Here is a 27,477-nt window from a genome sequence, read left to right as displayed (position 1 = left end):
TTTCCTCTGGCTTTCCTCCGCCTTTCCTCTGGCTTTCCTCCGCCTTTGCTCTGGCTTTCCTCTGCCTTTGCTCTGGCTTTCCTCTGCCTTTGCTCTGGCTTTCCTCTGCCTTTGCTCTGGCTTTCCTCTGCCTTTGCTCTGGCTTTCCTCTGCCTTTGCTCTGGCTTTCTTTGGCCACTTATTTCCTCTGCCTTTGCTCTGATTTTTCCTCTGCTCTGGGTTTCCTCTGCCTTTGCTTTCATCTGGCTTTGCCCTAGCTTTCCTCTGCCTTGCGCTTGCTTTCTTTTACCTTTACCCTTTCTTTCACCTGCCTTTGCTCTTGCTTTCCTCTGCCTTTGCCCTTGCTTGCCTCTCCCTTTGCCCTTGCCTCCTTTTTTTTTGTTTTTCACCATTACCACCACCATTCCCTTTTCTCAGGGATTGCTGGATTGCTCTTATAACCTTAGTGGAGTAATCACCCCTCTAAAAATCTACTGAAAATCTACATTGGAAGGCTTTTATAGTACAGTTAATGCGTCAGGTTCCTAATTGATTACTAAGCAAAAACTGATCATCCATTCCATCCCAAGAAATTGACACATTTGTTATAATGGTGATGGCACATTGTCCTCTTTTCAGCCAGCATTTTTGCTGCTAAGGATGATTTGTCAAGCTGAATGTCTGCAGAGCATAAACCTCTCTGTCATAGCCTTTTAATTGGTGCTTTTTTCAGCTGTGTTTGACAGCAGTATAGAAAAGTATGACAGCTATTGTCAGGAGTTGATCTTCCTCTGTACCAAACTGCTGTTGACATGAAATGATCATCATTTAATCTGGCCATATGTGATTGTTTATTTCCAGCATTTACACAGAGCTTTACAAAATACGTTGAAAAGTTAACATGACTGTCTCAATGGGACTCTGATTTTAATGCCCTGCAACATTTGGGTGATGCCAGTAAAATTACTTATATTTTGGGGCACGAGAGGAAATTTTAAGCACTGAAGAAGTCCATGCAGTTAATATCCTTGCTAGCGATCAAATCCGTGGAGGATGCCATCAATGTCAGCGTGGCACACATCACCGAGCACTTAGACAGCCCGGCCTCCTATGCCAGGATCCTGTTCCTAGACTTTAGCTCAGCGTTCAATACGATCTGCCCTGACATCCTGATCACCAACCTGACCCAGCTCGGAGTTGATCCCACTCTCCGAGCATGGATCAAGGACTTCCTGACTAACAGAACGCAACAGGTGAAGCTTGGCAAACACTACTCCAGCGTTCGAACCACCAACACCGGGGCTCCACAAGGCTGCGTTCTGTCACCTCTACTATTCTCCCTCTATACCAACAATTGTATCTCATCCGCTGACTCCGTGAAGGTCATCAAATTTGCAGACGACACCACTATTATTGGCCTAATTGGTAGCAACGGGGAGCATGAATACCGGAGCGAGGTCGAGAGAATATGTAACTGGTGCAGGAAGAACAATCTAGTTCTCAACACAGCAAAGACTGTTGAACTAGTTGTAGACTTCAGGAGGAACCCTCCCCCCCTCCTACCTGTCCTCATTGGAGGAACAGAAGTCTCCACGGTGTCATCGGTTCGGTTCCTCGGCACGACTCTCACCAATAACCTGAAATGGGGGCAAAACACCACAAAAATTCAAAAGAAATCCCAGCAGAGGTTGTTCTTCCTGCGCCAACTGAAGAGATTTGGCATGCCCAGGGAACTACTGACCAGCTTCTATACTGCCACCATAGAATCCATCCTCTGCTCCTCAGTCATTGTTTGGTACGCGGGCGCTACGGCCAGTGATAAGCATAAACTGCAGAGGGTCATAGCTGATGCAGAGAGAATCATCGGGTCTCCTCTTCCACCTCTTGACCTCCTCCACTCCGCCAGGTTGAGGAAGAGGGCCACCATGATCTGCCGTGACCCCTCTCACCCTGGCAGCCACTACTTCAAGCTCCTCCCGTTGGGCCGTCGCTACAGGACTATACCAGCCAAAACCACCAGGCGGAAGAACACTTTCTTCCCTCAAGCCGTTCGGTCACTGAACTCTGACCCTTCCCGGTCTGGCCTGCTGTTCTAAATGTCGGGAGGTCAGCTGGTCCCCGGTCTCAATCCGGAAATGGGGGCCTTTTACTAGCTTTTTACCGGCATCACTATTTGCCTATCTGACTACTGTATTTCAAATTGCATGTGTTTGTATGTCTCTACTCTGTCTATGCCATGTGTACCACAAATAATTCCGATTATAGCTCCTGCTGTACTTGGCGAAATAAAACTGATTCTGATTCTGATTCTGATTCTGAAATACAGAACCCCAGAGCAGCAAGGCATGCTAACAACATAGCCCCCATGTAGTCTTGGCTGCGGAATACTGATATGTCAGCAGCACTGTGAAGTAATGGTTAGCCCTCACGCCTTGCAGCACTGGGTCCCTTTTTCGAATCCCAGCCAGGGCTCTATCTTCAGAGTTTGTATGTTCTCTCCGTGTCTAGGTGGGTTTCCTCAGGGCACTCTGGTTTCCTCCCAAACATGCAGCTAAGTTAATTGGCTTCCCCTAAAAAATGGCCCTAGACTACGATACATACATTAAAAATACATAGACGTTATGACTATGATAGGGATTAGATTGTAAGCCCCTCTGAGGGATAAGACAATATACTCCGTGCAGTACTGCGGAAGGTGCCGACGCTATATACCGTAAATACCAAATAATAATTAATAATTATGTCCATGGGCACATTGAAGTCTTTTCCAAAGGACAGCAAACAATTGACAGCACCCCTAGGCTGCAAATGAAATGAAACCAACAGAGGTGAGCAGATCCCCCGGGACTAAAATACACACCTTGAATATAAATCATATGCAAATTATGCACTAATCCCTAATTTAAGAATTTGAATGCAAACAGAAGCACATGGGTGCAGCTAGCCAAAAGTATTTGTACAGTAGGAGACATTCGCAGCGCTTCCAGAGGCTGCACCTGAATTAACTACCTGCATAGGTGTGCAGAGCTCGAAAAATGGGCAAATTACACAACTTGCATTCAAAATAGGTTCGGTAAATGAGTGTGTTAGCTGCAGAATAAAATGTGCACAAATGATTCCCTACTAGACTCTTCCACGGCGATGACGTACCCTCACGGAAGAGGCCTAACCGTAAACACCTAATTCTTACCTGGGGCTGCTAGTCATAAATGGTATACACATCTTTTTCTTTTCCAAAGGACAGCAAACAATTGCCAGCACTCCTAGGCTGCAAATGAAATGAAACCAACAGAGGTGTGCAGATCCCCCCAGGGGCTAAAATACACACCTTGAATGCAAATTATATGTGCACATATTATTTTATGCTGAAGCGAACACCCTCCTTTGCTGTACCTGTTTTAAATGCAAGTTGTGTAGTTTGCCCGTTTTTCGAGCTTTGCACATATACATAAAAGTACATTGCCCAAGCATTTTTAAAGCACTTTTGAAAGTCGCCAGCGCAAAAAAACAAAATTGATAAGAACTCAGTGTGAACAAGTCCTTAAAGGGAACCAGAGACGAAGCACCCTCATGTATTTTACCATATATATCAATGGGAACATTAGAGAAAACACCTACCCTGCTCTCTGTTTCATTATTTACTGTTCAGATTGCTTCTTTCAGCCCTGATAAAATCCCTGACTGAGCATTCAGTCTGGCTTTGTTCAGGAATCTTTATAGCCGAGTCTGTCTTCTGTGCTGTCTTTTCAGGCCTAAGCCTGCCCCCTTGTGGCTCTGCTCAGGAATCATCATAGCTGAGTCATTATAGCAAAGCCAGACTGAATGCTCAGTCGGGGATTTTATCAGGGCTGATCAGATTGCTTCTTAACAGTAAATAATGAAACAGAGAGCAGGGTAGGTGTTTTCTCTAATGTTCCCACTGATATATATGGTAAAATACATGAGGGTGCTTCCTCTCTGGTTCACTGTAAGCTTTGTTGCACTGGGGTCTTGGACTGAGTTACTATGAGTGACCTTATAATTGTTATTGATTAATTAAAGCGGAATATAACCCTGCATTTCAACTTTGCTCTAAAACATTATTTACAGCATATTATATGCAAAAAGCATTTTTTTTTACTAGTCCAGCATTGGAAGGGTTAAACACAGAGGTTTAAAGTTCCGTGGAGAGATATGCAGACGTTCAGATTGTTACATTCTATTTAGTTATATGTATCTATTGAGAAATGTTACACACTCTTTGGCTGTCCTCCAACTCCTTCTCAGTCAGAGAGATGAGTCACATTCAACACTTAGATACATTTATGTAAACAAAATGTATCTATGTCAGCTTCGGATGCGTCTGCAGAAATCTCCAGGAACTTTAAAGCCCTTTGTAACCCTTCCAATGCTCGTCTAGTAAAAAAAAAAATGCTGGTTGCATATAATATACTGTAAATAATGTTTTAGAGCAAAGTTGAAATGCAGGGTTATATTCCGCTTTAAGCACCAACATATCCACATAGAGCTTGTATGTTCTTCCCTTCTCTAAGCTGATGTCTATCCTTGCTGGTAAAGAGTCATGTGTGATATTTAGAAGTGCAAAGCTTTGCATCTGTTTTCTTACACAGGAAACTTCATTTTAAGAACTCTCTCCTCCAAATGGAACAGTTCACTTAAAACCATTTTATTAAAGTCGCAGTTTCAGTTTGGCTGTGTGATTTGATGCTTCAGTAGCATAAGGAACTCTTTGGGCTGGAATTTCTAAACAAAGTGTTCTACTTCTGTGTGTGTTGGGAAATGAAGACAAGCCATGTGATTGCTATTGTGTTGCTCAGACTGAATCCTCCCTGCTCTTCCCAAGCAGCATGATAGTTTCAGTACAAGTAATGTTGTGCTTGTTAAACTGTGTTATCACCACATTTCTTGGTTCAATCTGAAATGTGTAAATAAAGTCAGCAGGATGTCGATGGCACTGCCAGATGATGTCTCCATGCTGCAGCACGAGTGGGCTTGTCCTGGCTGCTCAGACTCTGTCAGTGGAAGGAATAACAAGGGGCAAATATAGGCATATTATCTGCCAGCTCTGCTGCTCTCTGCTGCTGCTGTAGAGAATAAAAATAAAAAATAAATAAAACGCATACATATGCAAAAAGCTAATATTGTGCTCTCCTTGTCACATTATGTTTGGTTTGATTATGTAAGTGAAAAGTCCTAAATCTCCACTACAGAAATCTATGTATTGGGAAACCACATATCTATCTGCAAATGTTAAAGTAAAACTCCAGACTAGAGTTTAAAGTGGCCCTAAACTCTTGCACAGGACTGAAAGAAAACGTAGAGAAATGCACCCTGTTTTTATTTAGATAGTTTAGCCTGTCTAATTCCCCCTCATCTGTGTCTAATCACAAGTTGTAATTTGATTTCAGATGAGTCAGCTCGCTGCCACTGCAGAGCAGCTAATTGATAAAAACAGGATTTTAAAGTGACACTGAAGCGAAACACAGCTTATGATATAATGAACTGTATGTGTAGTACAGATAATTAATGGAACATTATTAGCAAAGAAAAGAGTCTCAGGTTTTCATTTTCAATTTTACAACCTTTTTTTTTATAACATTGCATCATTCTCTAATAATTGCAGTTTACAAACTATACTCTAAACTATGAAACAGATTAGAGATAATGACACCTTGAACTTTCGTGCAGTTGAACTTTAAACAAACAAGAAACAGTGAGAGGGCAGGTGCACACCTACAACGCTTTTGGGCGCTTTTTAAAATGCCAGCGCTTTCAAAAGCACTTGGCTAATGTTTCTTGGATGGATCACACCAGAGCCATGTGATTTTTTTTCAAAAATGCAAACGCAGGTCCTGCAGATTAATTTCTGAGGCAATTCAGCCTCAATGTTAAGCCTCAATGTTTTTTTTTTTTTTTTTTTTTTTTTTTACAAAAGCTGTATACATCCAGCTCTACTGTATAAAAAAATAAAAAATTGCTAAAAAAAAATCACTCCAAAAATCTCTAGGCATACCTAGAAAATCTCTTTGAAAAATCTCTTCTAAAAACGCTTTGGGCTTGATTCACTAAGCTGCGCTGCTACAGCAGCACAGCTTAATGACTACAGGGATTGTTATAATTCCTTGCGCACACTATGCAGCCATAGCATGCGCAGTCCAATTACACTGGGCTCAGTTAGTTTAAAGAGTGCTTCGTTACATTTAACGACCGCTCCACTGAACCCACTCAGAGCACAGCGGGTCCAGTAGTTCCAAAGACAGATATTGCTGCACTTTGATTGGCCCAGTGGCCTGATTGTCAAGTAGTGATGGGCGAACACCTGGATGTTCGGGTTCGGGAAAGTTCGCCGAACATGGCCGAGATGTTCGGCATGTTCGGGCCGAACCCCGAACTTCCCGAACATCCCTATTTTGGGGGCCCTATGGGGTCGCAGGCATAAGGGGGGAGCATGCCCCGATCGCGGGGGGGGTCGGAAATTCCCCCCACCCCCTCCGCTAGCGCTCCCCCCTCTGCCCGCTTCCCCATTCAAAAGTTTCAAGAAGTACCTGTATAGCGGATGGCCTGGCAGTGGGCGGCACTGTGGAGTGAGGAGGAGGAGGAGTCCGGAGAGTGACGAGTTGAGGGAGGCCGGGCAGCGGGCGTGAGGTCAGCGAAAGGGCGGAACTTCCGCCCTTTCTCTGACCTCACGCCCGCTGCCCGGCCTCCCTCAACTCGTCACTCTCCGGACTCCTCCTCCTCCTCACTCCACAGTGCCGCCCACTGCCAGGCCATCCGCTATACAGGTACTTCTTGAAACTTTTGAATGGGGAAGCGGGCAGAGGGGGGAGCGCTAGCGGAGGGGGTGGGGGGAATTTCCGACCCCCCCCGCGATCGGGGCATGCTCCCCCCTTATGCCTGCGACCCCATAGGGGGGCCGTATTGCGGCCTGTTCGGCCGAACAGGGCCCTGTTCGCCCGAACAGGGGCCCTGTTCGGCCCTGTTCGGGGGCATACAGAAGTTCGGGGCGAACCCGAACTTAAAAGGCCGAACACCATGAGGTGTTCGGCCGAACTCGAACATCACCCGAACAGGGTGATGTTCTGCAGAACCCGAACAGTGGCGAACACTGTTCGCCCAACACTATTGTCAAGTGATAGTCATAGGCATAGTAACCTATTATTCCCCAAAGGCTTGTTTCTGGCGGTGCGATGCAGCTGACACACCGCCAATATGCAGTGCGAAGCTGGCCTTAAGGATAGTATGTTATTGCTTAGCTTTTGCAGCAGAGATGAAGTTTTTAGTTCAGGTCCACTTTAATCTAAATCTGTGGAGAAAAGATTGCACTCCCCTCCCCTGTGCTTATGTCTCTAGTGTGCGCTCCTCCTGTTGTGTATATGAGGTCCTTATTCTTGCTGTGTCCCCACTGTAGATTTTTAGGCTGCCACTTCCAAGGGGGCTGCTGTGTCCCACATTTTATGGATACCTGCACTATGGGATGGTAATGGGTGCCACCTTGACTGATAAGACAGTAATAGGGATCGGGCCCTCCAGGCTTCAGATAAATACATCAATGTTTAACCAACCATATGATGGGCAGAAATGTTTCCACCGATATAATATTTAATCATGTATTCATAAAGGGGTGTAACTAGAGGGGAGCCGCCCTTTGGTTGCTGGGGGGACCAGAGCTGTAAGGGCCCCATCTCCTAACCTTCCCTTCCTCCTATACAGAGGACTATACTTTACATCCGTTTGTTTTGTGGCTACACTTGATATGGGGGGGAAGCTCACAATGGCCACACTTGTTTTATGATTTTTGGGAGATGGGCCCCAAGGCTGTGATGGGCATCAAAGTTTTGCTGGGAGGCCCCATGAATTGTAGTTATGCCACTGCTTAGATTAACTAATGTTCATTTTGGGGCTGTGCAGTGTCCCCTTCGTCAAGGACATGGGAAATATACTTACACTTAAATTAACAGTATGACACAGAATATACAATCCGTGGTAATCAAGTTTGTCCCCTGATGTCAGCGTGACGGTGATGAGTATGTGGTTTCCTTTCTAGGAGACACTCGGCTGATAGACCTGATGACTCTGACAGCCATACAAAGAGGGCTTGGCTTGAGCAGTCATTTTCCTGTCCTTCTTCCCACTTCCCCCACAGCAGCTAGAACTAGAAGCTACCATCTTGCATAATAATACAATATACTGTCCATCCTGTAAGAGCAACACTGCTATATTACTCTAATGCACAGCTTTCTGTCCATATAGAGTACTTTGCACATAGACTCTTCCCTCTGCAATGAACCATTCTTACCTCCTGCAGTCAGAAATAAAACACTCTCAGCAGGCTTGACAGCTCTCTGTGACTCAGTGCAGCACACTGACAAGCCTCACAATACAAAATACAAATATCACTATTAACCCTTGGAGGCATTCTTTCTGGGAAAAAAGTGTTTGTTTTGACTTTGTTACACTGCTTACCACACTACAATGCACCACCTATAGCGATGCTCTTAGTGCAGCGGGAGCATTGCAGTATAACGAACGGGTGGCAGTATGGTAAAGCACCGCATGCAGTGCATTAATAGTAAGGGTGAAGCATACTTTTCATTGACCGTATGCTTCACTGTACCCAAAGCAATGTGAGCGTAATGTACAGCTGTCCCGATCCATTGTGTTCCTGCTTTCACAGAGAACGCAATGCCTACTGTGAATGTGGCTTTAAAGAACTTATAATAGCATGGCTAATCTATTGCAGTATTGCTTTAATGCATACCTAGTTTGTTCCTTTAAAAATATAAGGACAAATCAAATCGTAATTGCAGTCATTTTGAACACCCCATGAAGTCTGCCTACCATTGCTGTCTCTTTAGCACAAATAACAGATAGTACATACAGTCTGTTTACAGCTAAGAATCATTCTGATTGAATTGTAGGGAAATGGATAATCTGATGGACCAATCAATCCTAAATGATAGCATTATCATTCATTTCTGTAAAGAACTGGTCGATTGGCATGGCAACCTTTTTTTTTTTTTTTTTTTTTTTTTTTACATACATGCAATCATAGCTGGTTTTGGTATTGTAAATAAGTTGTTTGGATCTTTTTATGCTGTGGATTGAATAAAATCTTTGTATTTTCATTAGATTATTCAGATCGAATGAAATCGTTTGCAAAAAATGGCACTGTTAATAGGCACCTTAACCCTCTAGCAGCCAATCTATTTAGAGGTTTGCAAGTGCTCCAGGCCAATTTATTTTAGCACTTTTTATTTCTTCTTTGTTACATTTCCTAGCTTCTAATTAGTACTGCTGCAATGTGTATAAATGGCCACTTGTCACTAGGGGACAGTGGGAGACAGTAAAAGAGGACTTCTGCTTTCAGTTTCTACATTTTCTGTTTGGAGAGAGAAATCAAAGCTAGTCAAGAATTTACAGCACAAGGAGTTCTGCAGTCTGAAGACAAAAGCAGTGCATTGTCTTAAAGTGAGATAACTCATTTGTGGCTGTTAACAGATTAAGAACTTATAGCAGATTTCCAGTCTTGTTCAGATTCAGCTGCTGGTAGGCTTACTAGAATGGATTCCCTGCTGTCTGCCTCATCGTCTAAATTATATAAAGGTGACCCATGTAGTTATACAATCTTATAAAAGTTCCAGAACTTTTCCCCACTATACCTTGCAGAACTGGTCGTAAGGTGCTTCTGGTACAGATGTAGCCATTTTTTTCCCCTACCTTATACGTTTTTCTTTTCTCTTTCTTCACAAGGAGTCTGAGAGAAAAAGCATCAGGGACAGGATTCAAATGGTACAAGACATCGTGATCACTGTGCAGAATGTTTTGGAAGAGATTGCGTGTTTTGGAGAGCGCATCAAGAAGTAAGTTTATTACCAGTCTTAAAAATGTATAAAAAAAATGCTTGCAGCAGAATACTGCATCCTTAAAGGGGAACTTCAGCCTAAACTAACATACTATCAGCAAGTTACATTAGTTATGTTAATTAGAATATATAGGTAATATAATCTCTTACCCACTCTGTTTTAAAAGAACAGGCAAATGTTTGTGATTCATGGGGGCTGCCATCTTTGTCATAGGGGCAGCCATCTTTTTGGTTGAAAGGAGATGACAAGGAGCAGGAGACTCAGTTCCAACTGTCCTGTGTCCTGATTACCCCTCCCAGCTGCACACGCTAGGCTTTAAATGTCAAATTCAAAATGTAAAAAAAAAAAAAAAATTGCACCAAAACAGCAGAACGAGAACAACATCAGAAATCCCATCATGCTTTGCACAGCATCAGGGGAAAAAAGCCTGGGCAGTTTTCTTCTGTGCAGCTAAAAGTGAGGCTTGTATAAGAGAAACAAAGTTCTGATACTGTGAAACTGTTAAAGAAACACCAAGCCTTTTCAGTGCTGCTAAGTCGATTTTTAGTCCGGAGGTTCACTTTAAGTAATAATAATAATAATAATAATCCGAACATTTGTATAGCGCTTTTCTCCTGTCGGACTCAAAGCGCTCAAGAGCTGCAGCCGCTGGGACGCGCTCAAGAGGCCACCCTGCAGTGTTAGGGAGTCTTGCCTTGAACTCCTTACTGAATTTTGAGTACTTGACCTAGCCAGGATTCGAACCCTGGTCTCCCATGGTTGTGTGTCTGAGGTTAAATGTGGTTTGACTTTTAATAACCAAGTCCCATGCAGTGACATACAAATGTGAACTTCCAAAGTGATAGGGATCCTGTTGGGTCTACATCCACTTCAGGAGAACTGCCATCCCCGGGAAAGGAGGGGGCATTTTCCAGGGCCGAGGCAGAGGCAAGAGAAGCTCCAGCCTCAGGGCGCAGTGTAGGAGCTCATTCAGCTATTATTCCCCTATTGTGTGTGAAGCAGAGAGAAATAAGAAAAGGGGATACATGGCAGTGGCTGCAAGCCAGATAACTAAAGATTAAGGTGTTGGGGGCCCTGGGGCGCCTCTAACTCTAATAGCAATCCGTATGTGACAGTTGGAGTGGGAGGGGTGGAGGGGCGCACTTTGGTGTCTCAGCCTTGGGTGCTGGAGGACCTTGTCCCAGCTCTGGCGTTTTCAGAAGGGCTGTGGAGTCGGAGTCCAGGAGTTGGAACAGTTTTTGGGTTTCATAAACTGAAGAGTTGGAGTCAGAGATTTTTGTATCCACTCCATAGCCATGCAAGGGCTATGGAGTCATTCGAGGAGATGGAGCAATTTTGGGTACCTGGAGTCTGAGTCGGTGCTTTCATAAACTGAGTAGTTGGATGATTTTTGTACAAACTCCACAGCCCTGGTTATCAGGGGATCAGATATGGTACTTCTGGATTGGGGCATGAGGAATTGTGGGAAGGAACTTGGCTAGTCTGTCACTCAAACTTCCTCTCATTGTTTCCTCCTGGCACTGAGATCACAGCAATGTGGCTGGGAGGACTATGCTATGTGAATGGATGGTAGGGTCATGTGATTCCTGTGGGTTTGAGGATGGGCCTCTGTGGACCTGTATAGACAGGGTTTTGTGGGTTGGGTCGTACATTATGTCTGGTGAATGTGTGCAGTCAGCAAGAAGACAATTCCTGTAATTAGAACTACTCTAAGTGGCCACAGCTGTCATAGTTCCCTTGTAACATCTCTATCCCCAATTCCTCAAGAGGGCAAATCGTTTTCATTAATTGTGTTATCTAGAACCATTCTTAAAGATGCTGAAGACTTCCCTTGCAGCTTAGCTTTCTTTTCCTTTGTTTTTGGTGCTCTTATTCATCTTTGGCATTTTCATGTAAGTGATTCTAAAGTCATTCAAGGAAAAAATACTTTGCAACCTTTTTAAACTCCCAAGGAGCCTGGCTAAACTCCCCCCTGATTACACGGTACGTCTCCTGGTCAGCATGCATCTCTGGCAGGCAGTTTATTTTGAGTAAAGTGTTGTGCCGTGGGGCTGCAAATGAGAGAGCCACTGCGAAGCAGCCAGTACGATACAGAACACTTAAATGATTGTGGGAGGTGGACCAGCAACTAGAAACCACATGAGCTCTGGGGCACCTGCTGTCAGTGTGTGCTCAGTGATGTCCGTAGGTGTGAGAGTGTTCTCACTGAATTGAGATGTGCTCACACAGACCATCTTGCTCTCAGCGTTCTTTTTCATTTGTATAGCATGTTCAGAATATAGCCCTGTATGTCTCAACCTTTATCTGGCTTCCACATTCTATTTTTCGTGAATGTAGGAGTTAGCTTCACAGTGAAAGCAAGCGCTCCCAAACCTTGGTAGTGCTCCCATCGAATACAGACAATTCCAGCTCTACAATGAGCTGCTTAACATCACTTCATAGAAGTGGGCTTTTCATCACGCACAGCACAAAACCACCATCAGATCTGTCAATGAGAGAGATCACTGGAGTCCTGGCTGCAGAATGCCTCGAGTACAGGCAGATCTCTCATCTGCTTTGTGGGACCAACCACTTCTAAGATGTCCCTGATCCCATTGTTTTGTAGAATTTTAGTTTTTGTGCATTTGAGATTTGCCTTTCTTACAAGCACCTTTTGTTGTTACATTGCAGAATAGTACAGCGTGTCTTTTTCTTGTATGCTGGATTAGTATAAACAGCACATAATAATTATAAAAGGTACGCATGGAACCTGGATAACATCTGCCTTTTTACGTTGTCGGATAGATTAGGTGATGATCTTATGTCTATAGGCACTTCTGAAAGAGCACTTTAAAATGGGATTAAACTCTGATATAAGATTCAATAGAAATGTGTTTTCCTACTACTTTATTACCCATACAGTTATCATATTTGCTTTTGTACACAAGTACTATCGTCCATTTACAAATTACAAGTTCCCAAAGTACAGTTTACCTGCTCCGAAAGCTGCCATTGTAATTTATTGCATAGTTGCTGTATGTATGTATGTATGTATGTGTGTGTGTGTTATAATGTATCCAGTGAGACACTCTCCAGCAATGTTCACTAATAGTGGCTGTTGAAGAAACAAACCAGATATTGGCCTCAATTCACTAAGATCATGCTGGAGATAATAAGGCAAGAGAAAACTTACCACCACACATCGATCTTGCCTTATTAAGGTGTAGTGATAAATTGTCACAGTGAGAGAGTTATCTTATCACTTCAGTCCTTACGTTACCTCCTCTGTAGTTATTTTCACATGCAGTTAATTAACCACTTAAAGAGACTCTGAAGCGAGAATAAATCTCGCTTCAGAGCTCATAGTTAGCAGGGGCATGTGTGCCCCTGCTAAAACGCCGCTCTCCCGCGGCTAAACGGGGGTCCCTTCACCCCCAAACCCCCCCTGCAAAATCAACGACCAACTTGGTCGTAAATTTTGCTCTTCCTGGAGGCAGGGCTAACGGCTGCAGCCCTGCCTCTCAGCGCGTCCATCAGACGCGCATTGCCGCCTCTCCCCCGCCCCTCTCAGTGAAGGAAGACTGAGAGGGGCGGGGGAGAGGCGGAGGTACGCGTCGGATAGACGCGTGGGAGGCAGGGCTGCGGCGGTTAGCCCTGCCCCAATGCGGAAGTGCTCCCCCGCTGCACGGAGGGGATTTGGGGGATCAGGGACCCCCGTTAAGCCGCGGGATAGTGGCGTTTTAGCAGGGGCACACATTCCCCTGCTATCTATGATGTCTGAAGCAAGATTTATTCTCGCTTCAGACTCTCTTTAAGCCCACAGGGTTGTTTATTTTTTGCATCTGAGCAACTTTCACCTCCCATTCATTTGCCAATAACTTTATCACTACTTATCACAATGAATTGATCTATATCTTGTTTTTTTCGGCCACCAATTAGGCTTTCTTTGAGTGATATAGTTTGCTAAGAATTAACAGGAATATTAAGAAAGAAATGGGAAAAAATCATTATTACTCAGTTTTTGGCCATTATAGTTTGAAATTAATACATGCTACCATAATTAAAACCCATGTATTTATTTGCCCATTTGTCCCGCTTATTACACCATTTAAATTATGTCCCTATGACAATGTATGGCGCCGATATTTTATTTGGAAATAATCCGCCAGGTGCAGCGGCGAAAGAGGGTCCCCCCAACCGCCCCAGCCCAGCGTAGCCGGAACAAACAGTTCTGGCCAGCGCTAAGGGCTGAATCAGAGGCGGCTGACGTCAGGACGTCGGCTGACGTCCATGACGAAACAAGGAAGGCTGCATATTGCGGCCTTCCTTGTTACTTCTGATCGCCGGAGGCGATCAGAAGAACGCATCCGGAGCGTTCATGCAGCCAACTTTCAGTTGGCTGCATGTAATAGTTTTTTTTTTATTAAAAAAAAACCCTTCCGCAGCCGCCCTGACGATCTTAATAGAACGCCAGGGTGGTTAATCAGAGCTGCATATTACAGCTCTAGGATGGAGACCACTTGATGTATGTCTACAGCTCTCCTGTGGTATGTGAACCACTGAAACCCCTGTCTGATAATCACGTCCCACTAAATAAGCCATGACTGCCTGGTTCTCTCCACAGCTCCTGTCTCTGCTGCGCTGACGTAGCTGAGACAAGTGGCGGCAGCAGTGCGCAATCAAGGATCACATAGCTTTATAGGGCATTTGGCAGTACAAAGTTGGTGGTGGTTACAGCACTATCATTCTTCTTGTCTAATACGTACCGGTAATGGTTTTGAGTGGTAGGCCAGATATTTACTCAAAATCAAGATGTTAATCTTTAATCTGATCTGCAACACATTGTGTAATGTATGCCCTACATTCACTGCCACTATTAGATTGGCAATCTCCAAGATGTTGTTTCTTTTTTTGAGTTCAATCAAAAAATGTATATAATCATGCCTAAATGGATTTTTTTCCTTTTGCAGCACATTTAATTGGAGTGTTCCATTCCTGTCACTTCTTGCCTGCTCTGTACTCCTTGTTGCCACAATTATCATGTATTTTATACCTTTGAGGTACATCATACTGCTATGGGGTAAGTGACTTGTATTGTGAATTAATTATAAATGGTTTTATCTGCAAATCAACATGAGATGTCCAGAATGACCAGCTGTTTTCATCATTATCCTGGGATCAACCAAAAGGGAAGGAAGAGTGTAGTGGTAAAAGATGACCATTGGGCAATGCCATAGACACCAAGGTAGCAGCTACTGCTATCACTTACCAAGAACCATGCTAAAATGTTAAAAATATTCGGGTGGCGGCGGTGGACCGGCCACTCAGAAATAGACTCGATGCTGTCGCTTAAGATAAAGACAATTTATTCACATACTTTATGAACAGAACCGCAACGCGTTTCACGGGTATATTCCCGCTTCCTCAGGCAATAAACAGATAGGAGTACACAGTACAGTCTCAAGGTCACGAATAGCGCCTCTCAGAGGCGCTATTCGTGACCTTGAGACTGTACTGTGTACTCCTATCTGTTTATTGCCTGAGGAAGCGGGAATATACCCGTGAAACGCGTTGCGGTTCTGTTCATGGAGTATGTGAATAAATTGTCTTTATCTTAAGCGACAGCATCGAGTCTATTTCTGAGTGGCCGGTCCACCGCCGCCACCCGAATATTTTAAACATTTTAGCATATTTTATCCTTTTGGCGCCTCTGTACATCTACTTGTCAAGATATCCACCCTTGGTGGTTGGAAGGGTGACAAACCCTCCTTTCCTTCTTCAGAGAGCGACATCTTATTCCTGAGTGGGGACAGGTCTAATCTCCCCACCTGCCTATATAGTGGTTGCCTAAACGGTAACCCATGTTTGTAAGTATAATACTTACTCTACACTAATTCTCCCTGATCCAATACATACTACACTATATTGGGCTCTCGGTTTCTCTGCTTTATCTTCCTTACCAAGAACCATGTCTTTCACCCCCAGTCACAGCTCAAACCAGTAATATTCAAATTGGGGAAATCTTAGGTCTCTGAAGCTTGCTTAAAGACCTGAAAATGTGTATATATAAAAAAAAAAAAAGTTTAACTTACCTGGGATTTCAGCCAGCCCCCTGCAGCTGTCCTGACCCGCACCAGTCCTCAACGATCATCCATTCCCCACTGCGGTGCAGTTTCTGTTTAGCCAACTTACAAGTCGACGGCCACAGCACCTTCGCGGCCCTGGCCCAGTCATATGACTGTCATGTGAGCCCACCCACATGACACATACGAGACTGCCAGGAGAGCGGACGCGGGGTGGACAGAGCTCAAGACCTGCGCAGCTGCACTAGTGGCTATACGAACTGCTCAGGAATACATTTAAAGCGGCAATCCTGATGTACATCAGATAAGGCGACCCTGCTCTGGAGACAGGCAATAAAGCACTGGAAAGTAAAGGGGGGGAGGGGGGGGGGCACGGATGGTCTCCCAGGAGGAATGCTCTTTGGAATGGGTACATAACTTTTTTTTTTTTAGGATTCACATCGTGAGTCCTTTAAAGTTTGTGTTAATTTAGAGCAATCTGTAATTTGCTATTGCTGGTATAGAGCAGTAAAGCCTCCATAGTAAGTAAGCCTACAGAGGCTCATCCAGCATTTTGTACGGCGTCTGACAGATATGCATGTAGTGTGACATGGCTGTTTTCACACTGATGGCTCTAATGAGGTTTTTAAAATGGAAGTTAAATATTCCAGGAACTGGAGTGTAAATCAGAGTGCAGCAGACGTGGGTGTTCATTTTATTTATTTTCTCTCTTTTTCATTGTCGTGCTGATGAATTAACATGTGACCGGCACAGAAGCAGAACACCGGGATTTCACACTCATTTCTAACCTGTGAATTTGCTCATACTACCTTGGCTGATGTGCTGGCATTCATTGCGTCTCAAGGAAAAATAAGCTCAAATTGATTTTTCTTCACAGGCATCAATAAATTTACAAAGAAGCTTCGGAACCCATACGCCATTGAGAATAATGAGTTTCTAGATTTCCTCTCCAGAGTTCCATCAGACGTTCAGAAGGTACATGTGTTTTCTTTTTAACTGTTATAGTGGTGCTCAGAATTGATTTTTATATTACCCCTCAATAGCGACATAAAGAGTCTGATCCTAGTATCTTTAGTAAAAACTGTATGTTGAAATGACCATTGGTTTCAGAGAGAGATAAAGCTGATTGAAAGCCCAATCCAAGAAAAGAAATGGGTTTTTTACTTTTGGGCAGTCTGAAAAGGAGGCCATATGTATTTGTGTGTTTTCTGTAATGCTCATTGGGTAGTTCTTGCTCACACTCTGTTCCTCGATCCTTCATGGCTCTAACCTCTTGAGAACCACAGGCTTACACCCCCCTAGTGACCAGGCCATTTTTTACAAATCAGCACTCTGCAGCTTTAACAATTTACTGCACAGCCATACAACTTTGCAGCCAAATTAATCTTGCCTCCTTACAGAGCTTTCTGTTGGTGGAATCTTATTGCTGCTGTGATCTGTGTTTTTTTAAAATCAATTTTATTGTATTTTTTAAAAAAATAAAATCTATTTTCTTTATAACCCCCCCCCCCCCCGAGAAGAACCCCTGTGATCACATCACATAGGCTTCGGCCTGTGAGTGGGATCAGTTTGTGCGCCACTCGAGGGGACATCTCAGTGACATAGCTGTCCCCAGTACATCGCTGCGCTAGCACGCAGCAGTGTACAAAAGAAAAATGGCCTTTTTTTTTTTTTTACAGCTTTGAACAGTGATTGCGGCTGGTAGGCTGACCACGGAGCCCCCCTCTGTTTATTTATGAAGCTTACGCTAGGGCGAGTGCGAGCTTCCGTCACTCTGCAGCCGCCGTCCTGCATTAGGCGGTCGCAGAGTGGTTAAAGTGGGATTATACTTCTCAAATTCAAATTTCAGTAACTACTCTTATTTACATAAAAGAACATTTGTGTTATGATCACTTCTGCAGCATGTACTGCTGGCTGCTCCCATTGGATGACCTCAGTATAAAGGACTGCTTCCTGCAGTGTTCCATGGGCTATCATAGTCTCAGATTCTGTCTGTTACTCTGTCCGGCCCCCACCTCATTCCTAGTCCGTGTGGACTGCACTGACTCCTGCGAAGGGGTCAGCGAGTCCTCCTAGTTTTGCTCTTGTTATCAGAAGTTGTTACTTTGCTTGTCTTGCGTCATATATCGGTTCATCGCCAATATATACGCATACGAGCACGTTTGTTATTTTCTTTGTATTCGTGTTACGTTAATACATCAGTGTCGCTGATATATACGTACTCGAACTGTTTATATCCTGTGTTCAGTCAGTTTCCAGCACGTTTTGGTAGGTTGCGCGTATCGTGTTAACCCGTGCTTAGCTAGTTCAGTCCTGTTCCTAGTCCTGCTCCAGTTCTTAGTTAGTGTTCCTTGCTTATGTCATATATCTGTTTATCGCCGATATATACATATGTCAGTTAGTCGTTTGTAGTTCATTGATAGCTGTAATCGTGATACGCTAGGAAATCATACCTATTGTATATTTGTGTGGATTACGTCTGCCTTCTTTGACTCTATTTCCCGGCTATTCTGTCCTGTCCTTGTGAGGCACGCCACCGCTGCAATCGCATTGGCTGCCTCATTCCAGTCTGTCTTGTCTTGGACGTTTGCTGTCACTTAAGCAGAGACTAGTTAAGCAAGCGTTTATTCTGTTACCTGTCCTGATCTTCTGAGTTCTGGTTTATGCACTCAGCGCTACCTTGCGCTGAGCCACTACAGTGGAAGGATTGTTTGTGGCTGTTCGGATCTACGCCTGCTCTGTGCGCCACATCTCCTGTTGGAGTCAGTCCTCTCCTCCACTAAACTGGGGATATCCTGGTTCCTTGTGCTAGCGTGTGTACCTCCTTCACGTCAGAATCCGCATTGTGTGCTGACCGTGGAGGATATACCACCAAGCGTAACAATTTGAAAGTATTCCCTGTGTGTAAAATCAGTTATCCTCACTGCAGAGAGCAGTAGAAGCTTTTCATCTCTTGTCATTGGCAAAGGCAAGAATGTCTCTGTGCATGTCTATTCACCCCTTGTGGATAATTCAGCTCTGATTCTACAGTGTCTCTAACAAAATGTTAAGTCTGCTGTTAGTCAGTACATTAGTGCAGGAGTTGAAAAAGAGTAACAGAGTACCAAAGTTCTGTGCAGTCTGTTGCTCATGCAGCTAATTATGAATTTATGGACAGTCTGTACTCCCGACAAAGTACTGTTGCCATGGTTTCCTAGAGAGTACAATTTGAGCTTACTGCAAATTGAGACAGAAAGATAATTTTAAAAGCATTCAATTACAAAATGTAGCACTGATCTAAATTTGTTGCAATTTTATTACAAAAGTGATACTTACCTGTAAAGTTAGCCTCTGTCTGACTTTGTTGCTTGTTTGCACATTAGAGAAATTTCTCCTGACTTCCTGATACGTTCATAGGTTTCACTGGTGTGGGGAAATCTGTCAGATAGAAGCACTTGTTTTTTCTTGCTACAGGAAGAGTAGGTAGGTAGGGTTAAAACTGATACCAGCATTTTATTACTTATCAGCGTCCCCAGACTTCCAGCTCTGGTGCCTAGACATAGGGAACATCATTTCAAGAATTCCACTGGAAAGGAGGGTATTTCAGGTGTGTCTGCAGCATTTACTCTGGAGGTTGATGTATTTAAAGCAAACTTGGCAGCTGTCAGGGAAACCTGCAGTCTGCTGTAGATCTGAGGAGAGTCACATAGCCAGCTGATGGGCCATTGCTAACATTGCAGACGGCAGAGGAGGGAGCCTCAACTCAGAGGAAAGAACTTGATTTATTAGTCTTTCAGAAATGAAATGATAGACAGAAAACTCATCCACAAATATCTGGGAATTGTCTGTTGACATTAAAATAAGGATTATGTCTGCAGTATATAAGCTAGTGTACATCTGGTGGTGCAGTGAGTGAATGAAACAGTGTTATGTGGTTGGGCATTGGTTTTTACTCAGCCTTCCATTCCTCCTCATCAGTACAGAGGCAGTTGTTGCTTCTTTTTCAGTATAAGGAGTACAGTATACTGCTTTCCATCTGAAAATATCCTTGCTATGATGGACTTATTTTATTTTTTGTGAACCTAAAAAGAAACCTAAAGTTGTTATTATTGCTGCCGCCACGCCCATCTGCGTGATGCGGTCAGCAATAGGTTAAAAGGAAATAAATATGTCCCACTCACCTCAGACTACAGTGCTACAGCGAACAATTAGACCTCTTTCACAATATAAACTGTTTGCTAAGCATTTTTCCAAAGACATAACATGTAAGGTTGATTGGCCCAAGCCTTGTAAGGTTTTTTTTTTTACCTTCCCCTCTAGCAAGTGGGATATGTAAGTGTGCAAGAGAGAAAGGTGCCTAATGCTTTCTTCTTTATTTTTCTGTTTGGACTTGATGGACAAATGTCTTTTTTCAACCACATTAACTATGCACGGTAACCAGTGTTGCCAACTCATCCCTTTAATTACTGACACATCTAAGTTATACAGGTTCTGGGGCTATTTGCACATAACCAGTGCATTAACTGCATCTAAATAGCCACAAACCCTGTATAATTCATATGTGTCAGTAATTAAAGGGATGAGTTGGCAACCCTGATGGTAACTATGTACACGTTTCTTTGTGTGTGTTTTCGGCCTCTAATACTTCATTTCAATACAAAAGCCCAGATGTATGGGGAAAAAAAAGCAGGCAGCGCCAAGGTTTTTTTCCCTGGATGCTAACATGCAATAGGATTTAACAAGCTCATTCACTTACATGAACAGGGCTGTCAGTTCTAATGCATTTCTGCATTGCAGAAAAAAAAACTCACTTAAAGTGTGAAAGAGGCCTAACGGCTTGTACACATGTTAGAAAAAACTCCAAGCTAAGAAAATTGTTCCTGGATTGTCTCTGCTGAATTTAACACGTACAAGTGTCCATTATCAATGTGGCATGCTGAATCCCAAAGCAATGAACGAGCACATTATTTTTGTCTTTAGGTGGCCAGAAGGCATGCACCCTCATAGCATTCTCATAGTACTCATGCACCCTCATAGCATTCTCATAGTACTCATGCACCCTCATAGCATTCTCATAGTACTCATGCACCCTCATAACACCCTCAACCCATAGCATTTGTGCCTCAACCTTGTCACCTTGAAGTGTACCTGAACTCTTGCACAGGACAGAAGGAACACTGAGAAATGCACCCTGTTTGTATTCAGAGAGTTTAGCCTGTTTATTTCCCCCTCATTTGTGTCTAATCACAAGTTGTAATTATATCTCCCAACTGTGTCACATGACTGCCATGGCAGAGTTGCCAGATAATCTTATTTGAAAGCACTGGATGTTAACAATATGTCTGCTTCCATGAATCAGGAAGTAGAAACAGTGCAGATTTATTTTAGGATTTGTTACAAAGAAATGTTTTTGTTTAAGGTTATTGTGCTTTTTATCTTTTAGAGCAGAGAGGACGTTCTGATTTTAGGTCTGCTTTAATGATCCACTCATGGTTGTTAAGGGAGAAAGACATTGGTCATGTGTGTGCACCTTAAACCAGACTCTACTGTGAGGTAAACTTGTGGTCTGCTGCAGGTGTGGGAAGAATTGCACAAGCCTTTCAGCAACCACAGAAAATACTGAGGAGAAAAGGGGCAGGCCTACTACTCTAGAATGCATTACGATTGGTTAGTCATTTTTAAGATGGCTTGGTCAGATTATTCTTCTATAAAAATCTGGACACAGGCTGCTGACACAGTATGTAGTAAGCATGCTATGTGTTGTACAGATCTTTATTTCGGCAAAGGTAGCCTCCGATTTAATTCAATGTAAAACCTTCTCTAGTAAATTTAGAGCTAAAGCAGCAAGAGGAAGCTTATGGAATTAACTTGTTGTTTGTATGCTTTTCTGCTTGTCATCCTTATTTATAGGATTGTACCCTGGCTGTTACATTCCACTAATGTGCATTTTTTTGTTTGCTCTCTGGGGGCTTTTTAATTCACTTGTGCAGTTCGTTGTAATAGCCTTAAGTCAGTAAAAGGACACCTATTTGCCATTGCTAAAATCTGTTAGAAGCCCCTCTGCCTCATTAAAATAAGACCCGCACTTAATATTTGCACATGTAGAAGTTACTCCAGTCTGTCTACCAATTAATTTTCAGTGTTCCTCATGTTTAGAAGATGATTCATTACTCGCAGTGTTGTGTAGATTCTCCGAGTGTCTCCTTAGGGAGCCATTATCTCACTCTGTAGAAAGCCTGAATTACTTAATAGCAAACGTCATGTCTGTTTACTTTTACAGGTGCAGTATGCCGAATTAAGACCTTGCGGTAACCAAGGTGCCCTTAGGAAGAAGCGAAGTGGCTTATAACGGAGTCCATTACCTGACTCCTTGTGGGGAAAGTCATGCACTAAATCGTCACCAGCCAGGACTATACTGACTGTTCGGTCTGAAGAACAGTGCTCGGGGTGCCGGTTGCCCCTTAGAATTTTTCTGGAACTGCTCATAAACCAAACAGGTTTTTCTGACTGGCTTCAGTTAAGCCTCATTTTTGTACCAATGATTTTTTCCATGTGGATTAGGAATGAAGGTCTTAAGTGGAAAAATAGCAAGAAAGAAAGTAATAAGACAGATTTTTTTTTAATGTTGGATATTTTTGTTTATTTTGTGATGGGAATACAATTTACAAGTATACTAGACTGTTTGACTGAGGCCTTAACACTTCCCTGTGAAGGACCCTAACATGAGTTTAATGTGCTAAATGCCTCCAAATATTCATTTTAACCATATGAGTGTGGAATAGCGTGGAATAAAGCCGTCTAGACCCATTGCTAGGAGAATAGCACATAGGCAGTTACTTAAAAAGATGCATGATGGTTGCAGCACTTTCCTAGCTGCTTCATTTCAGACTACTGGACCAATCAGAACATCTGCAACTGGAGCAAGAATAAGTGCACTGTCCAATCAGATATAGGCTCTACATTTGCCAGGGTCTATGACGATAGACTTTTCCTATCTGAAAGCCATGTTGGCTATTTTGTGAGTCTGCATCCCATCTGGATACCTTCTGTAACAAATCAGTTTTATTTTGCCAACAGTGACATAAGAAGCTAGATGTGGTCCATGCAAAGACCTGGGCCTCAGACGCTGAACCAACCTGTCCCACCGCTTTATGCCTCCACGTGTATACAGCATTAAATGCATGTTTAGTATGAGGTGTCATATTGTTACTAACAGCTGAAAGATCGTGTCAACAAAATATAGACCTGTTGCTGAAAGATGTTCATTTGATAACCTTTCTAATTTACAACCCAGCGAAACCAAAATTTTAACAAGGCAAATTTTAAGAGTAGTCATGCTGCTTAATGAAAGTTCTAAGTATATTGTATTAAATTATAGATATTGTGTTTGAAACAGCACTTCTCAAATTCAAAAACTATTTTTGCAGCTGTGCTTGCTTGCTGTCAGCTATTGTTCCTCATTTTGTAGAGAGGTAGTCGCACCTGATGACCTGCCCTATAGCTGTACCCAGAGAGAAGAGGAAATGAGCTGCAGGACACCCACAAGCACATTTGCTCATCAGACATATATATATTTTGTCCCCGTCCTTGCTTGAAACGCTCACACTCGGCCATCGCAACCCCCTTTAATGAAAACTATTCTCTTCTCCCCCCTTTACCACAAACTAACCTATCTGAAGGCAGCAATGAACAGCCATGCTCTACTCACTCAACATACCGCCACAGAATAATTCTAACCACATAATGTTGGAGTGTTACTTTGTTGTCTGTCACAGCTGCGTAAAATAGTAACCAAACAGTTAATAACAAAATTACATAAAAAATCAGCACAAAACACTGTATAACAGTCTTTGTGCCCTTGCTAGTGGAGTCTGAGGAGCCCATTACAACTTTTTGTTGTGTGAAACTTCAACACACAGCCTCCTTTAGTGGCTTGGGAGACAGGAGTCCCTTAGGCTACACACTATACACCAACCAACATCATACCATTTAGAAGGTCACTCTTTTTCCCAGTGTCCACTGGTGTTCTACACCATTTTAATTAGCAAGTCAGTCCTATTAATTGCCACCTCCTCTAGCAAAGGAATTGCCAGAAAAGTGACCCCCGAAGTGACACTTCTCTCCTTAGACCTGCCCACTACAGGTCATATGCTTTTTTTTTTACTCACGTGTTAAGAAGCTAATTGAACAAGCCAGACGTCTTGTAAGTGTTCCCCGTCGAAATGGAAATACAGGCTCCTGCCATCTGCAGTCACATACTGTATCAAGCCACCAAACCACCATGGCCAATAAACAATTTGGACACTGCCCTGTTTACTTTTATTCTGGCCTTCTCCACCACTGTTTGGCTTCTGGCATACCTCCACTGAAATCAAGGGATAATCTTGGACCTAATAATGCGACACCTTGACACCAACCTCAAGGGTCTGTTTTGATCACCTGGACCAGAGCTCTCACGAGTACTAAACTTATATTGTTACCTCCTGCATGGACGACCATAATATCTAGCGTAGGTAACTGAATGTTACCTCCCTCGTCCTCTCAGTTTGTTGTCGTAACCTCTTCCACCAATAGCAGGCTCACATCCTCTGGGCTGACCAACCCGTACAACCCTACACACTAATTACCTCTACCTGCAAGTTTGTTAGAACTCGCAAGGGATCATAGTGCTGATGTGTTAAGCTGAAGCTACAGCGCAACTCTTGTGCACAGTTTGTATTCATGCATCAACATGATTACTCATAACATTTGTCTTGATCAGTTTTTGGTTTAGATGGGCTATAATAATGCTGGTTAGAGAATGGAAAGTCAAATCTTTGCTGTAGACCAAATGTTCTGTTTAGTTTGTGATCTCTTGTTACAGCTTATACAGTGCATGTGTACACAATATATTAATGTATACAGAATTGCCAAGCTCAACCAGTTATAATGTAAATAAAAGTTTGCATTTGCACCTTACTGCCATGCCAAACTGTATATAATGATGTAAAATATGAATATGTATTTATGTAATAAGTTTTGAGCACTTTTCAGCACACTACAAAATCTTATGAAGAGGTTTTTTTTTTTTTTTTTTTTTTTTTAACTAGTCAGGGTTTTTAAACCCTAGTTTACAGGCAATTTTTATTAGAAAAGGTGCCCCAACAGCAGTACGCAGGTGCATAAGCACAACAAACCAAAGGACTATGATAGTGATGTTGCTAAAATGCTGTTTTGGGGATCTAGAACAGTTTTCTCCAGTCCAATGTGTAAAGACCTGTTCCCTCATGTTTGTCTGGCATTTCTCTAAATCCTAGTACATTGGTAACAACACAGGAATTTCTCTTCACTCTCCCATACTGCACTAGAAGTAAAGGGGCAGTTTACTTGGTTGTCATTAAGGGCCTTAGGAAACATCATCTACTTTTCTTGTTTATGAAGAAGAATGAACTCCTGATTACGTGACTGATTTGTAGGGTTTTTTCTTTTTTTGGGGGAGGGGGGACCCACAATCATGTAACTATGCCACTTCCGCTTCCTAAATAGGCTAAAATAGTAATTAAGAGAAACGCATGATCATAGTGATTAACCATTCAGGGTCTGAAGACCAGTGAGGTCATAGTGTGTCAGGCCCACTTCTCCTTTTTATGATTTCTCTAATAGGAGAAATTACGCAGGTGAAATTAGTCAATCCTAACCCAGAGTGGAGAATACATGTCTGTTCTAGAAACTAGTGAAAGAACTGAGAGACACAGGAATGTAAGCATGTGCCAACGTTTAATCATTCTATGTACTAAAAAGTAATTTGGTATTTTCAGTATCTCGATAACGTATAATCTTAGAAAGCTGCAGTGATTTGTTTTAGATGTCCACCTAGTACAGTTATGATTCTATTGTTTTTTAGCTTTGTATGGATAAGTTTAACTGGAATAGTAGGTGCATAGGACTTTGCATTAAACCCAGGTACGTGTAATTCATTAGCCTAGGCATCCTACCATGATCTCTGTAACATTTGCATAGTCGTGTTTAAAATATATTTTAAAGTAACTGCATTTGAGTTTTTATTTCCCATTCCAATCAAGGAAATTCTAATTATAATGCTTTTATTAATTTACCTACTGTAGGGTGTTTATTCTTGGTTTTACATGTTTGGGAGTTGGTGGTTTCCAATCTATCTGAAGAAATGCTTAACTTAGAACCAAAGAAGTAGGTATGAAATCTGCTGCGGGTTAAAAGTGCAGACCAGAATTTACATTTATAGGAGCAAGTAGGTGTACTGAGGCAGTAGAAAACGGCTGTGATCTGCGCATCCTGAGGAGGAGGAGCTTCCCTGATCGCTGCTTGAACAGGTTATTAAGCCCTCTTCATATCACTGAAGAGCCGTGGAGCACGGTTTCATAAACCTTACTATAGGAGGTCTTACTCTCCTTGTTTGCACTGTGCTCTCACGCCTCAGTCTACATGACTTCAGTGACAAAGTAAAGAAAAACAGTGCCGAAGATTTTAGCGCAGCTGGCTCCACCATAGGCTGTAATAGGGATTACAGCTAAAGAGGCGCTCAGACAGTAATTTGGGCACCCAAATTACTTCAAAAACATTGTAATTCGGCAGCCAGCAATAGCTGGCAGCCAATTTAAATCTTATCTCTGAGTCCATGGCGGCCTGGAGGGGGGAATAGCAATTAATGCTGCCAAGACTTTTGCAGAAACAGGGTGAGCCGTTTTTTAGCTTTACCATGTGCCCAAATTCCCGGCGGCATAATGTATATGTACACACTTGTTTACACTGCACCACTTCAGTGTTGCTGGAAGGGAGGCTGAGCTCTACAAGTAGCAGCTGGGGTAGCAGATACGCCTCCTGTTCGGCCTGCGCTGACTGTAACAGTGCATGGATGCCATTCCCACACTTATGTACACTTGCCCTAATCTAGCTACAGCGTGCTTCTGTAAACTTCTCCTGCATCACTACAATCACGCTGGTACAAAAGGAGTACCTGAAATTCCAGATGACTCCAGTGCAACGAGCTTCATAATAAAAGCAAAGCTATAAGATGGCCGTGGCTGGAGTATTTTACATCAAATGAGTGAAAGTGACCTCAGCAGCAATGTATATGCCATTTTTCTTTTACAATTTCATTGGTTCCTTTAACCCACGTGCCGTTCTCGAAAAATTACGATATACTTTAAGATCAGACTGATGCTTTCAGATAAAAAATGGACAGCATGTTCATGGTGAAATGCTACCTAATTGTAAATGTATGGATTTACTTCTGGCTAGAATTGTATTTTTGTATTGAAATTAAAAGAATATTTTTATTGTAAATTCTCATTTATACATACTGAATACATGTGACTGCGTGAAATTATATTAAATAAATAAAAAACAACAACTGTGTAGTAGTTATTAAAGTTCTGGGTTTCTGTGATGGGGAAGAATGGTTGGAACACACAGATAGGCACCCAGTATAACAAGATAGAACTCTTTACTGAAGAAAAACATGCAGAGAGAAATCATACACCACCATCAGGCAATGCAGCTTAGTACAGAGAGAAACAGAGATAATACTGAAAAATCAAAATACCATAGAGATCATTGCAGCACTTTACACTTTACAG

General features: G+C 42.7%; 1 protein-coding gene across 4 annotated transcripts in view; it reads left to right on the top strand.

Annotated features, from left to right (window-relative positions):
• Positions 1–27,239, top strand: part of MCTP2 (multiple C2 and transmembrane domain containing 2) — a 268,191-nt gene extending 240,952 nt beyond the window's left edge. For all 4 annotated transcript variants that reach the window (XM_068275141.1, XM_068275139.1, XM_068275142.1 and 1 more), the window contains exons 20-23: positions 9,730–9,839; positions 14,792–14,901; positions 16,782–16,879; positions 22,164–27,239. In XM_068275141.1, the coding sequence (XP_068131242.1) occupies positions 9,730–9,839; positions 14,792–14,901; positions 16,782–16,879; positions 22,164–22,232 (387 nt within the window). In that variant the 3' untranslated portion in view covers positions 22,233–27,239. The remainder of the gene's footprint in view (positions 1–9,729; positions 9,840–14,791; positions 14,902–16,781; positions 16,880–22,163) is intronic.
• Positions 27,240–27,477: the final 238 nt, after the last annotated feature.

This window comes from Hyperolius riggenbachi, chromosome 3 (assembly GCF_040937935.1).
Source record: "Hyperolius riggenbachi isolate aHypRig1 chromosome 3, aHypRig1.pri, whole genome shotgun sequence".
Classification (NCBI taxonomy): domain Eukaryota; kingdom Metazoa; phylum Chordata; class Amphibia; order Anura; family Hyperoliidae; genus Hyperolius; species Hyperolius riggenbachi.
The sequence above is the reverse complement of the archived record's forward strand: the minus strand, read 5'-3'. Positions and strand labels throughout refer to the sequence as shown.